This window comes from Rhinatrema bivittatum, chromosome 11, assembly GCF_901001135.1.
Source record: "Rhinatrema bivittatum chromosome 11, aRhiBiv1.1, whole genome shotgun sequence".
NCBI lineage: Eukaryota > Metazoa > Chordata > Amphibia > Gymnophiona > Rhinatrematidae > Rhinatrema > Rhinatrema bivittatum.
The window spans coordinates 95,255,101-95,270,075 of record NC_042625.1 but is presented as its reverse complement, the minus strand read 5'-3'; the positions used below and the strand labels follow the sequence as shown (position 1 = coordinate 95,270,075).

The 14,975-nt window shown below is 46.2% G+C and overlaps 1 protein-coding gene across 1 annotated transcript in view; it reads left to right on the top strand.

The window, feature by feature from the left end:
- LOC115073419 (angiopoietin-2-like) overlaps positions 1-14,975 on the top strand; it is a 63,882-nt gene that overhangs the window by 12,567 nt on the left and 36,340 nt on the right. The window contains exons 2-3 of the mRNA XM_029571828.1: positions 11,907-12,062; positions 12,192-12,313. Of these exons, the coding sequence (XP_029427688.1) occupies positions 11,907-12,062; positions 12,192-12,313 (278 nt within the window). The remainder of the gene's footprint in view (positions 1-11,906; positions 12,063-12,191; positions 12,314-14,975) is intronic.

The following is a 14,975-nucleotide window of genomic DNA, read 5'->3' as shown; positions in this document are numbered from 1 at the left end:
TGTTAAAGGGTAATTTTCAAATAACTCTCACCAACCCCATATGCATGTGTATTTGGCCACGCGGAGGCGGAGATCTACTATATTATTTTATAACCTGCGCATATCAGATAAACACGGATGGCTCCTTACATGTACCATGAAGTGAAAGCGTGTACTTTTCTTAACTATTTTTAAAACATACGCACATATATTTTACGCATGAAAAAAATTGTGACTTGCTCACATAAACCCCTGATATGCTCGGACGTTGGCATACTTTAAAATGTGTCTATAATAGAAATGACCAGTTTGCCAGAACCTTCACCAGTTCACCCAGTCTTGCTCCAGGTCATTGAGATCCTTCTAGTTCTTCACTCTGCACTTCGCACCCGACCAGTAGTAAACAAAAGATGAATCTGATATCAACTGTGCAGGATAATTAGCAAGTGTAAAATTACAGAAATGAGTTCCCAAGTGTACATGTGTAAGTTTCTTACAAAATAGCAATTTGCATGTCTACCTCTGGCCTTGCCCCAGAATACTCCTAGACCACCCCTTTTTTAAATATGTAAATGTAGTGAAAGACCGAAAATATGAGCTTACTTTGATGTTTGTAAAATAGCATGTATGTGAGTACAAACTACTTATGCACATATCTGCTAATTTTATGTAAATAAATGTTTTTAAAATTCATTCCATAATGCGGTTGTCAGATGGAGGGAAGGAAGCCTTCCTGGTCTGCCATGATGAACCGCCATCATCTCCAACATGTGGGTCAGGAGGGATACAGAACACAAGAACAGAAAAAAACTGCCCTGCTGGGTCAGACCAGGGGTCCATTAGGCACAGCATCCTGTTTCCAGGGGGACAGCGTGGAAGCGTGCGCCGGCAGCCGGCTGGCACGTGGAACTTACTGCTGCTCGAAGGAGCAGGTACGTTTAAAAAAAAAAAAAAAGAGGTCAGTTAGGGTGGGTTTAGGGGTCGGGGAGGAGAGGGGAAAAGGGAGGACGGTAAGGTAGGGGGATAGGGAAGTTGCCTCCCAGTCCACTCCTTAATTGAAGCAGACTGGGAGGTAATTGGTGTAGGCCTGATTGCATCGCTGCACATTTCTAACTAAAATCCCCCCTTGCGCGTGAGTGGGAATCGGATTTTATAACATGCGTGCGGCAATGTGCGCATGTTATAAAATCACCGTCTCTATGTGTGTGTGCTGGGAACTGCACACATGGACGCAAGCGCACAATTTTGAAAATCTACCCTTAAGTCAACTTGACTAATACCAGCTCATGGACTTCTCCTCCAGGAGCTTTTCCAAACCTTTTCTAAACCCATCTCAGCTAACCGCCTTAACCACATCCTCTTGCAATGATTTCCAGACCTTAATTGTGTATTAAATGAAAAATAATTTTCTCTGATTTGTTTTAAATGTGCTACTTGCTAACATCATGGAGTGCCCCCTATTCCTTCTATCATCTGAAAGGGTAAACAACCGATTCACATCTACCCGTTCTAGACCTCTCATGATTTTGTAGACCTCTATCATATCCCCTCTCAGCCGTCTCGTCTTCAAGCTGAAAAATCCTAACCTCTTTAGTCTTTCCTCATAGGGGAGTTGTTCCATTCCCCTTTATCATTTTGGTTGCCCTTCTCTGTACCTTCTCCATCACAATTATATCTTTTTTGAGATGCGGTGACCAGAATTGTACACAGTATTCAAGGTGCGGTCTCACCATGGAGCGATACAGAGGCATTATGACATTTTCCGTTTTATGTCGCGGCGGCGCGTCATTTGGGGGCGGGGCCGCGGGCATGGTTCCAGCCCGGGGGCGTTTCGGGGGCGTGGCCGAGGCCTCCAAAACAGCTCCCAGGCCTGGGAATCGTGTGCTGGCGGCCGGCCTGGCGCGCGCAAGTTATGCCTGCCTTGGGCAGGCATAACTTGCGCAACAAAGGTAGGGGGGTTTAGGTAGGGCTGGGGGGGGGGGTGGGTTAGGTAGGGGAAGGGAGGGGAAGGTGCAGGGGGTGGAAGGAAAGTTCCCTCCGAGGCCGCTCCGTTTTTGGAGTGGCCTCGGAGGGAATGGAGGCAGGCTGCGCGGCTCGGCACACACAGGCTGCCGATTTTGCACAGCCTTGTGTGCGCCGATCCCGGATTTTAACAGATACGCGCGGCCACGTGCGTATCTATTTATTTATTTATTTATTTAGAATTTTAGAATTTTTTTTATACTGAAATTCTTGTTGGGAAACAAATCAGTCCGGTTTATAGGTAACAACAATAATGCCGCGGGACGGGAAACAGTGCCCCAGACTTTACAAGAAACATATTAAACAAGGCTTTACATAACATAATGAATAGTATCTGTTAAAATCTCACATACTCTTGTTTGTGCCTGGTGCGCAAACAAAAGTACGAGTGTGTGCAAATTTGTAAAATCTACCCCTAAATATGTAGGCAGTTAGATAGACATTGGTATGTTATTTATTGTATTTGTGTATTGTTTATGTTGTTATTTATGATTTTATGAATGGTTTTTGTTAGACCGCTTGGAAATTTTGATTTGCGGTATACAAATTTAAAATAAAATAAATAAATAAATAAACTTCTAAGACAGAACCTAACATTGTGTAACTACAGCATGTATTATTTTTCTCTATATGTATCACTTTGCACTTGTCCACGTTAAATTTCATCTGTCATTTGGAAGCCCAATTTTCCAGTCTCACAAGGTCCTGCAATTTTATCACAATCCGCTTGAGCTTTAACTACTCTGCAGAATTTTGTATCATCCACAAATTTGATCACCTCACTCGTCGTATTCCTTTCCAGATCATTTATATATATATTGAAAAGCACTGGTCCCAGTACAGATCCCTGAGGCACTCCACTGTTTACCCTTTTCCACTGAGAAAATTGACCATTTAATCCTACTCTGTTTCCTGTCTTTAACCAGTTTGTAATCCACGAAAGGACATCGCCTCCTATCCCATGACTTTTTAGTTTTCTTAGAAGCTTCTCATGAGGGACTTTGTCGAACGCCTTCTGAAAATCCAAATACACCACATCGACCAGGTCACCTTTGTCCACATGTTTATTAACCCCTTCAAAAAAATGTAGGAAATTTGTGGGGCAAAACTTCCCTTGGGTAAATCCAAGCTGGCTGTGTCCCATAAACCATGCTTATTGATATGTTCTGTGATTTTGTTCTTTAGAATAGTTTCTACTATTTTTCCCAGGACTGATGTCAGGCTCACTGGTCTATAGTTTCCCAAATCACCTTTGAAGCCCTTTTTAAATATCGGGGTTACATTGGCCACCCTCCAGTCTTCTGATAGAGAATAATATAATCTCATTCTTGTGGTACAACTGGAATAATCACATTCTTCAGACACCAAGAGATTCTAAAGATTTTAACTAGGTAACTAAGCCGTTAGCAGGTGAAAGCGGGAGCTGAAAGTAGCAGTCTTTCCTCTGAAGGTAAAAGTCTCTGAAGTAGTAGTCTTCCTCTGAAGGTAAAAGTCTGCACAGCTCAGGTAGTGTTATTGCGTCTCGTAAGGGAAGGGCAGGGCCGAGGTTGATTTCGCTGTCATTTAATGCTGCTTGCTGTGGCCAAACAATTGTGAACACACCCAGCTCTGTGATATTAGTGTAGATTTTTCTTGGCCATGAATTTCATGCCACTGAGGTGCTGCAGTCCCATGACTGAAGCTCGCTTGCTATCAATGAAATCACTGGATTACTAAATTCTGGACCTGATTTTCAAAAGGATATAGCTGCATAAAATCCGGTTATATGCACATAAATGAGCTTTTAAAATTGACCTGGGGGGTTGTGGGCGTAGAAGCACTCACCAAAGCAATTCTGTGCATTCCAGGGTGAGAAGTTGGGAGTTGATTTTCCAAAATATGCACATAAATCTACTCACACACTAGCGAGCAGGTGTAAATGAGTGTGCGTATGCTGGGTTTCATGCATACCGCCTAATTCTCAAAGTGGACTTATGCATATGTCTGCTTTGAAAGTCTGGGATAAAGTCAGGTTATGAGCACACTTTTGCATGCACTGAGCACCAGTTAATTTTGGAAAAAGCCGTTTACGTGCATAAAACCATGCTCTGTGCACATACATGGCTTTGAAAATTCAGCCCTAAAATCTTTTTTTTTTTTTTTAAAGGGTCTCAGCGCTCTATTTCAGAGATTAATATTAATAATGTGCCTTCAGAACAGATTCCAAATGTGGTAAATGAAAAGCCAAGATTCTACTGCAGCTGATTATATCAATATGCGTCCAGCGGTTTGCATGGGTTGGTCTTGAGAATAGATTCTGTGCACTAATATTGAAGCAGTAATGGCCCACAGGGGAGGGCATTTCCTGAAAGCTAACGACCCATTAATAGAGCAGGAGCCTGAGGTACAGCCTCTGGCACTTCTCACAAACAGGAAGTTATCAACCCCCCACCTCCGTTGTCTTTAATAAGTAATGTAAGCCATTATCTTTCATGGACAAAATTTACTGCACAAAGTACAAAGTATTCATTTTATAGCAAAGCCTGTTGTACATGCCCTGTCCCCAACATGCATTGTTTGATTTGCGATGTATTTTCCTGCCCTCTGTGCCAGACAAGGCAGCGCGCTGGCAGCGTGAAGTGCGCAGAATTCCTCAGAACATTCGCCTTCGTGGATTACTGGAGGCCAAGTAAAACACATTTTCTAGAAAGGTCCCTGGTATACTTTCTGATCTAAACATATGTTATTGGTTTTTTAAGTCTTCTGACCGGGGATGCTTTTATGACTTCTCCTTTGGTGATTTAGCCAACTCCAGCTTGGCAGGGGGTGCGTTGCCCTTAACATAAATAAAGAATGTCCCAGGGGGGCCTCCTCGTGAGACTTTGGCCTTCAGATTTAATATTCAGTGGGAACAAAAAAAGGACAATTTGCAGAGCCATTTCCAGGCAGAAAACAGAAATGGGCTCTTTGAAAATTGCACACTTACAGGTCAATGCAACATGGGTCGGATTTTCAAAACGTAATGTGCGTAAATCCAGAGACTGTGCGCGCATAAACGGACTTACGCGCGCTGGGACTATTTTAAAAAAGGCCCGGCGACGCACGTAAAGCCCCGGGAGGCGTCTAATTCCCGGGGCTTTCAAAAAGGGACGGGTTAGAGGCAGGGTGGGTGGTCCGGGGGTGGGGTCAGAGGCTCCCGGCACAGCAGCTATTTGCACGCACAACAGGGTAGGATACATTTTTTGGTGGGGTTTAGCTTAGGGCTGGGGGCTAGGGGAGTTAGGGGAAGGGAAGGGAAGGTGGGGTGGAGGGTAGGGAAGTTCCCTCCGAGGCCGCTCTGAAAATTCTGCGCGACGTGTGCAGAATTCCCAAGAACATTCGCATTCATAGACTACTGCAGGCCATTTATGTATTTATTTATTTAGCATTTTTTATATACCGAGGTATAGCAGAGTTGCCTTCACTCCGGTTTACAATTATAACAACCTGTTACATTAAAAAGATTTAAAACATTTACATTTAACAAGCTGAGAACTGTCATATAATATTAATATAAACAAGGCAAGATATACCAGAGGATAGGTGCATTGAAAAGACTGAGTTCAGGCATAATAGTAGAACAGTAGTAGACATCTGTAGGATGCAGGATAACTTGTCGGAAGGGAGGATTGAATGATAGGAAGTTATGGGAGGCTGTGGTATTATGTTTTGAGATCCTTGTGCAAGCTGTCAATATGAGATTGGCAGAGTAGCCAGGCTTTTAGGTCTTTCTTAAAAGATTTTGGGTTTTCTTTAAATCACATTTTCTAGAAAACTCCCTAGTATACTTTCTGATCTAAACATATGCTATTGGTTTTTTAAGTCTTCTGACCGAGGATGCTTTTATGACTTCGGAGTGGCCTGGGAGGGAACGTGGGAAGGCAGCGTGGCTCAGCGTGGGCTCGGCGCATGCAAGGTGCTCAATTTTGCACCTCCCTTGCGCGCACCGACCCCTGATTTTATAACATGCGTGCGCCTGCGCGAGCGTGTTATAAAATCGCGTGTCCATGTGCGCTCGCTGGGTAGCTGAACCTAGTGCACAGGTTAACAAGTGCTTGAACGCACGTTTTGGGTGCACATCCATAACCCCTTTGGCAATAAGGGGATTAGCGCATCCAAAACATGCGTCCAAACCAGCACGTACCTAATAGCGCTCACCACATGTAAATTCATGTTGATGTAAAAAACAAGGGGTAGATTTTAAAATAGGCCCGGCGCGCGTAACCATTTTAAAATCCGGCCCTGAATATGCACCCAAGGCGCTCATTTTTACTCTCAAAAATTAAAACCAGCCCCAGAGCAGACATTAAGTCTTGAGGAGCCCCTAAAGTTAACAGGAAAGCAGAAAATACAGCTTTTCTGTAGTTCCTCTGACTTAGTATTGTGGCGATATTAATTCGGAGGATCCAAAAAAAAAGAGTAAGTTAAAAAAAAAAAAAAGTCTTGCCGGCAGTCAGGTTAGGGAAACGGACGCTGAATTAACGAGCGTCCGTTTCCCTAACCCGAGGCCGAGCACAGATTAGGGAAACAGATGCTTGTTAAATTGAGCGTCCGTTTTCCTAACCAGCGCGCAGCCACCTCCCCTGGGTGCCCGCTGCCGGGGAGTGGCTAAGGACGCACGGTTTCCTCCAGCGCCTCCTTTTTAGCGCAGCGGCTCATTTGCATACTGCACCCTGCACCCGGGAGAGGCGGATGGGGCGCGCGTCAGGGAAGCAGGCACCCAGCTTGGACGCGCAGTTTCCCCCAGCGCCTCCTTTTTAACCCAGCGGCTCATTTGCATACTGCACCGTGCACCCGGGAGAGGCGGATGGGGCGCGCGTCAGGGAAGCAGGCACCCATCTTGGACGCGCAGTTTCCCCCAGCGCCTCCTTTTTAGCGCTGCGGCTCATTTGCATTCTGCACCCTGCACCCGGGAGAGGTGGATGGGGCGCGCATCAGGGAAGCAGGCACCCATCTTGGACGCGCAGTTTCCCCCGGCGCCTCCTTTTAAACGCAGCGGCTCATTTGCATTCTGCACCCTGCACCCGGGAGAGGCGGCTGGGGCGCGCGTCAGGGAAGCAGGCACCCAGCTTGGACGCGCAGTTTCCCCCGGCGCCTCCTTTTTAGCGCTGCGGCTCATTTGCATACTGCACCCTGCACCCGGGAGAGGCGGCTGGGGCGCGAGTCAGGGAAGCAGGCACCCAGCTTGGACGCGCAGTTTCCCCCGGCGCCTCCTTTTTAGCGCTGCGGCTCATTTGCATACTGCACCCTGCACCCGGGAGAGGTGGATGGGGCGCGCGTCAGGGAAGCAGGCACCCAGCTTGGACGCGCAGTTTCCCCCGGCGCCTCCTTTTAAACGCAGCGGCTCATTTGCATTCTGCACCCTGCACCCGGGAGAGGCGGCTGGGGCGCACGTCAGGGAAGCAGGCACCCAGCTTGGACGCGCAGTTTCCCCCGGCGCCTCCTTTTTAGCGCTGCGGCTCATTTGCATTCTGCACCCTGCACCCGGGAGAGGTGGATGGGGCGCGCGTCAGGGAAGCAGGCACCCAGCTTGGACGCGCAGTTTCCCCCGGCGCCTCCTTTTTAGCGCTGCGGCTCATTTGCATACTGCACCCTGCACCCGGGAGAGGCGGCTGGGGCGCGCGTCAGGGAAGCAGGCACCCAGCTTGGACGCGCAGTTTCCCCCAGCGCCTCCTTTTTAGCGCTGCGGCTCATTTGCATTCTGCACCCTGCACCCGGGAGAGGCGGATGGGGCGCGCGTCAGGGAAGCAGGCACCCAGCTTGGACGCGCAGCTTTCGCGCGTCCGTATCGCATCGCCTGGTAGCGGCAGGCACGAGGTTTCCCTTTCCGTGAAACAATTGAAGTGGGAGTCATAACGAGCCCGCGACTCACCTCCAGGGAGCAGGGCGCAAGGGGGCGTGGAAGGCAAGGTGGGATCATAAGAGGGGCCTGCGAACGGCCTTCGGGGGAGCACCGAGGTCTGGCGGCGCAACGAGTGTCCTGGATTTGGAAAGGGATCCCAGGGACGATGTGGGACCGGTTATTACCGACTGCCTTGGAGCTAAGCAACCACAACCCCCCATCAATCATCTCGGAGGTAAGGACCTGCCCCTTCCCAAGTGCATGACCCTCGTGCACAAAAATTCAGAAAGATTTATTGGCGCTAAATAATGTGTTCCCGCAGTCTGTGATAGTCTGGTCCTGCGTCACCCCTCGCAGGATCGGGAGAGGGGAGCGATCTCATCAAGCGATGGAGAAGGTCAGAAAGAAAACCAATAAATGGGTGAAAAGCTTCATGCACTCTATGGATGGTTTATTTATTGCACACGACTTAACAGGTGAAGCCCTGCTCTATGCCCACCAGATGGGGTGCATCTCTCGGACATAGGCTGGGATATCTTTAATTCCGATCTGCAAGACGGCGCCTAATGGCCGCAGCCCAGATAGGAGTTGGGGGAGTCCCCGGTGAGCAGATTCGCTATCAGGGAACCGTGGCGTGGTGACTGGCGGGAGCGACACCCCCCCCCCCACCCCTCCCCCGGCACTTAGGAGGATCGAGCAGGCGGCTCGGACTGACCAAGCGGCCTAACAGATCCGGCGCGGTCCCTCGACGCTTCAACGGCCAAGAGGGAGGACGAGGGGAATGCTGAGGCGCTTAGAGCAAACGACCCCGACTTCCACGGTCGCCGGCAATGACGCTACGGCTTTAACGGCCCGGTGTCAGTGGCAGCTCCCCGGCTTCTACGGCCGGGGGGGGGGGGGGGTGCGCGGCCTCAACGGACTTTCATGCTTGGCACCTAGAAGCAGGGGGTGTTCGCTGGTCACAAAGTTACTTAATAAGTTGTTATGTTGTTTTTACTATTTATGCTAATGTTGTTTTGTGTTATTTATTGCTGGTTAATTGTATTGATTCCAACAATAAACTGTTATCGGGTGGAGTTGTGTGAGCAGGGGTGGGTGGGTGGGTGGGGGTTAGACGCAGCCTTTCCGCTGCCCACATTCAGCTTTGCAGGGGAATTTCCTTCAATAGATTTCTTGTCCCCCAGTCAGCCAGAGGGAAATCCTTGGGTTTCATTGCAGAAAGGAAAGACCGAAAGTAAATGGCTTTTTATTTATTGAAATCATGTATAAAATGCTTAGGCCCAGTTCAAAGCAGTTTATAAGACTCACACTCATGGACGGGGGCAGATTGGCCTATCGGGGGCTCGGGCATCCCCCGGTGGGCCGATCGCTCCAGTGCCGTGACAGAGCCGCGCTCGGCAGACCACGTGATGTGTCCTGGGCCGGCGTGGGCTGCGAAAACCCGGGCCGGTCCAACATCGTGAATCCGCTGCTGCTCATGGAGCAAACAAATCATATAAAATGCAGCTTTTTGGAAGCTGTGAGATTTGTGGAGAAAGAGGGTGAGATATTTTAACCTGGATTCAATGAACTTTCATGAAGGAGAGTGCGGAGAGGAGAATAATTGTACCACGCAGAAGGGGCTTTCTCTCCTAAACCAGGTGAGTTAGTAACTGTGCTCATCACCAGTACAGAGTCAGTAAAAGTAAAGGCAGATAAGGATCTTAGCACCCGTCTAGCCTCTGGCTTTCACGTCAATTCTTTGCAAATTAAGATTCCTCTGTGCTTGCCTTCTTGAATTCACCTCCAATCTCCTCAGCACAGAGTGAATACAATTTGATTTTAAAATGCCCCGATCTTTTCACCCTTCAGCAGCCCAGCAGGGTCTACAATTGTAGTACTTGGGAAACACAACTGCGACCCGGGGTGAAGGGTCCTACACCCTGTGCCTTCTGCAGGGGGTTCAGGCGAGGGAAAATAAAGCAACTTCCCCACAGACCCCAAATTAGCAGAAAATCCATTCTCAGCCCATCTCTGTCTTAGCTCCTTGATCATGAGATGCTTTGTGCTTGTGTTTGTATTGAATGTGCTGGTCCTCTCAGTCTTACTATGGGTTAAGTAAAATTAGTGCATTCCTGAAAAATGCCCATTTCATCCTTGTCGCTATGAAAAGGGAACGGCCAGGACTGGAGCTCTCAAGGCCTCCGTATTGCAGACTTCTCTGTAACCACATCCTCCCGCAGCTGAACAGGGGCCAAGCAGACATGAAGACATCAATTAGAAATGTAGAAATCGATTGACTGCGTCACTTCTCGCTGCAAGCATCTCTAGCACTCATCATGTGCACCCTAAGCAGCAGGCAACTACGTTTTGTGCTGCTTTGTGGACCTGAGTGTGCGACTCGTAATGCAGATGCTGAGCTTCTAACGTGCATTGATGCTTTGGGTTTCTGGTTTTCTTTCAGCTTTTATTAGTCTTGTTTCACTTACTGGAGAATGCAACAAACCTGAATCCCAGAAGCCTGGTGGGCAGAATATGATGGCAATAAAGAGCACAAGGTCATCTAGTCTTTGCCCATTTTCCCTTCTGTTGCATTACCCCAGATCCGACTTGATCCTAGGGTTGCCGATTGTCTCCAGATTTTCAGGACGGGTTATTCCAGTCCTGGTTTTACCACATGGCCTGCATGCACCTGTAGTCTTGGTGTCCATATTTGCTTTCCCAGGTGCAGCTGCACAGAATCCAGTGCGGTGCAAAGCTGTGGTCAGCCAACCCTCCTCCTCCTGCCACCGAACAGCTGCTTCCTGCCCAACCCGGCCATGGATCTCCTGCAGTGATTCTGTGGGAAGGGTCAGATGTTGGTGCAGTCGTGGCCTCTGTGGCCTCTGTGGCCCACCCCATTGCAATACCTGTTTATTTATTTCAATTTGTTAAATGCTCACTTCCAAAAGAAGCTCTGAGCAGATTACAAAATCAACATAAATTTATAGTAAATAAAACATACATAAACACACACCAACAACGATAAAAAGCACATAAACAGACAAAACACAGAAGCAATAGATAATTACCATACAACTCTGGCAGTGAGCTGTTCCCTTCAGGGTAAGAATTGACTTGCGTGCCTCTGTAGAGCAGAAGAAACACAGGGCACAGCTGAGCACTCGATAGCTTAAAATTCAATATGAGTGACTGCTCGGGCTTAGACAGCAGCCAGGAAGCCAAATACATTCCTTTCTTTCTTTCCCCTCATGTATAAGCAATACAGAGAGAGCAATATTTACAGAAAGAGGCACTGATAAAACAAGATGTGTTACCCCTGTCACAAAGGCAGCAGCACTTTTCGTGAAGAAAAACAAAGGATCTTTATAGAGAGGCAGAGTTACAGAGAAGTGAGATTATAACAAAACATGCACAACTTTTGAATCCTCGAGCTTCCAGATCAGTCCCTCTTTTTGCAGACCACAAATGAAGAAGGAGAGAGATTTCCCATACGCTATAAGAGGTCTGATTTAAGCCATACTATATGTACTTTGAGTATGGATAAGGCCTGTATGCATGCGCCTCGGGTATCTGCACATGCTTTTCCTCCTCAGTCAACCATCCGTTCATTTAGTAAAGACTGAAACTAGTCCTTGAAATGCAAGTTTGCTAGATTACCTCGCTTTTATGCTTTTCTAACGCTTATTCTGCCTTTATGAGTCCTCCTTATCAAAGCTCTAGGTGACATACAATTTGTCACATACAACAGCAATACCATGAAGGATTGGAAAACTCAATTCACGTTCTTAGCTGAAACAACCAAAAGCAACATCAAGATACATTCTCCTTTAGACTCTGGAGATTTGTAATAAAAAGCCTAACACTCGGTTACTCCAACTTAATAATCAACATTACTATTACAGACCCTTTTATAACTCTGCCCCACATTTGCATTGTTTTTGCACTCTACATCTATGAATTAAGAGGCTCCATAAACAGCACTTCTGCTGTTTCTCATTTCTATAGCGCTATAAGAGACACACTGTGGTAAATTCACATTTCCTCTATGACTATTTTGCTGCAGTTGGAAAGCTACATCCAGGACAACGTGAAGATTGAGATGGCTGAAATCCAGCGCAATGCAGTACAGAACCAGACGGCGGCCATGTTGGAAATTGGTACCAGTCTGCTCACCCAGACTGCAGAACAAACCCGTAAACTCACCAATGTAGAGACACAGGTAATTCTTATGGGATCTATTTGCAGGACTAACTGCAGATTAGAACTGCTAGCTACCTGAACATAAGATATGAACTTCATTAGGCATTGCTTACTCAATTTTTCCATCTCTTTCTTCTGCTCTTTAAAGGTCATCAACCAGACTTCCAGACTAGAAATTCAGCTGTTGGAACATTCCTTGTCTACAAAAAAGCTGGAGAAACAGTTATTGGTACAGACACAGGAAATCAATAAACTACATGAAAAGAACAGGTAAACATCTCTCCTTCTATATAAGTGAGGTACCAAGGTGAGTTAGGTGGGAGGGAGAGGGGTGAGTTGATTGCAAGAAAACTTCTCTTCAGGACTTTTATATTTCACTTGAAAGTGTAAGCCTTAGCTCACTGTTGATACCAATTTTAGCACAATTTCCCTTTGAGTTTGATGTACTGAGGTCTTCAGCCAAGCAAGCCTTTGTTTTATCCGCTCTTGCACTCTGATGACTGGGAAGATGAACCGGAGCAGTATTTTCTTTTGCTTTTCCTTTGTAAAACGGTCTCTGCAGACAGTACAGGAACATAAAGAAGGATGTGGTCAGTAGTAAGGCGAGACACAGTTCATGTTTCTGTTTTCTCTGATGCACCTGGTTATTAGGTTTCCCCGTAGTGACAGCAGCTGGCATGCACGGTGTGCGCTGTTAATGCTGGGATGCTACAGGCAGCACTTCTGAAAACCCCCGGCCAAGTGGCTGTAATCCATGCTCTTTCAATAATAAAAGGAGCTATAGTTTTCTTGTGGGAGAAAATAGATGATTTGTGTGATCTGGACATTTATTCATCTGGCAGCGCTGGACTGAAGGCACCAGCAAAGAATAGCCCTAGGCACCCCCTTGTGTTATCAAAACCATGAGCAGAGCCTGAGCAATTCAGTGCACCTGAAGGAACTCCTTTTGTGCTGCGATGATGGCAGAAGGGCTGCCTGTGGGCACTGGAAACACGGACGAGCAAATCAGTCTTGTCAAGTGTAAGGACCCGTGAAAGGTTTATGATTTCCTCCTTCCCTTTGCATATCATGAAATTAATTCTTCTAGTGCGATGGCTTTCTTCTTAATCGCAGGGTTTAGAATACGCAGGGAAGGTTAGAGCTCCAGCTCCTTAGCACTGGCTTTATTGGTTTTGAGAGTCCCAACTGGAAAGTTGCCTTTTTCTTATTTTTTATGTAAAAGGTCCAAGATGTTGTTTAAGTGAATAGTGTGAAACAAATAAGAACTCCAAAAGCTGTTTGTTGCAAAGCTAGAACGACAGCCTTTCCTCTGGTTACGATATCTTCCAGCGTCAGTGCAAGAGGTTTGTAATGTGTAATCTTGCATTTTATCATGGGAAGTCAGCTTTGCAGCTCGCTGTACCATCTGAACCATCTCCCATGCAGAACGCGTACCATCTCAACCTTTGCCATTCCAGTTAGAAAACTTAAAGATTCATTCAGTGTGTGCCAGCAAACCAGAAGAAGCAGAACCAGATAATCTGAACTTAGTATAAGTGTTGTTATTATTTCATGATGTATAACTATGATATTTTGTATTTTTGTAAACCATCCTGATCTAAAAATTTAGGAAGGGCGGTATATACAGTGAATACCTGTAAATAAAAATATCTAACTAAATAAACTTTTCTACTTCAGAAAATCTCTCTACATGGGAAATGTATGCCAACAGAAAAGTTTAAATTGACCCCTTAAGATATCTGAATCTAGAAGCCCCGGTTCTGTAGTTATATTCAGTAAAACACCGCGATAGGTATTTTAGTCCTATCAAATCCATAGATAGCAAGACACCAGCAGGTGCTACTCTTTATTTATTTACTTCTATTTGTATTTATTAGTCACCAAATGCATGTGCCCTAGGTGATGTATAAAATAAAACAATCATAAAATAATAAAACATCCGCCATATAAGCCAAAATAATCTAATGAACATTAAATAAAATGCCATAAAACCAGAAAGGTAAACTGATGCCATTGCAATACAATGAGACCAAAAAGGCTAGGCTGATGCTCCTGCAGGGGCAGTTCAGTAAAAGGCTTGCTGGAACAAAAATGTCTTCAACAGAGATTTAAACATCTTAGGACAAGTGGGAAAGTGCATTTTTTTCCAGTAATATGTTCCAAATAGTTGGTGCAGACACTGAAAAAGTTCTTTTCCTCATCTCAGCGAGGTGCACAACTTGCAAAGATGGCGCTAACCCCGCTGAGACGATTACCCTGGGTTACCCTGGGCAGATGCGATGTTGTGATTATAAAATCACAACATCGCATCTGCCCAGGGTAACCAAGTTAGACTAAGAATTTGTGAGCCAAAAGAGCAATTTTCTAAGAAATGAGATCTTGGGCAGGTAATCAGAGAAGCGCAGAGAAGGCAGGCACAATGTGGTCTCTCGTGCTCTTTCCAAAAACGAGCCTAGCTGCAGGATTCTGCAGTATCCTCAAGTCATGGGAAGGTGACCCCCAAATAAATGTAATTACAGTAACCTCACAGTGGGAAAGGAGTGCCTGCACCACAGTTCTAAAGTCAGAGTCATCCAGGAAGGCTCTGAGGCTGTGCTTGAACTCAAAATATTTTCCGTCAAGCTGTTACGAGATTGACTTCCATCATCAGTCAATAGCACTGGATCAAGTTTTTCCTAAGTCAGAATGAAAGCTGAAAATGATTATGATGGACATGTATCACCTGCAACTTTTTCTACCTTTTCATTCTACTTCTATGTGGACTCTGTAATCCTAGCTTTCTCACACTAAGAAACAGAGACAGGCCTACTCATTAAACCTTGGGGGTCAAGTGCCCTGAACAATAAAATACAGAGGAAACCCAAAACCAGGATAAGCTCTTTCTAGCAGAAGAAAGTCCTGGGTGGTTTTCCTTTATATGTTGGGCCCTTGT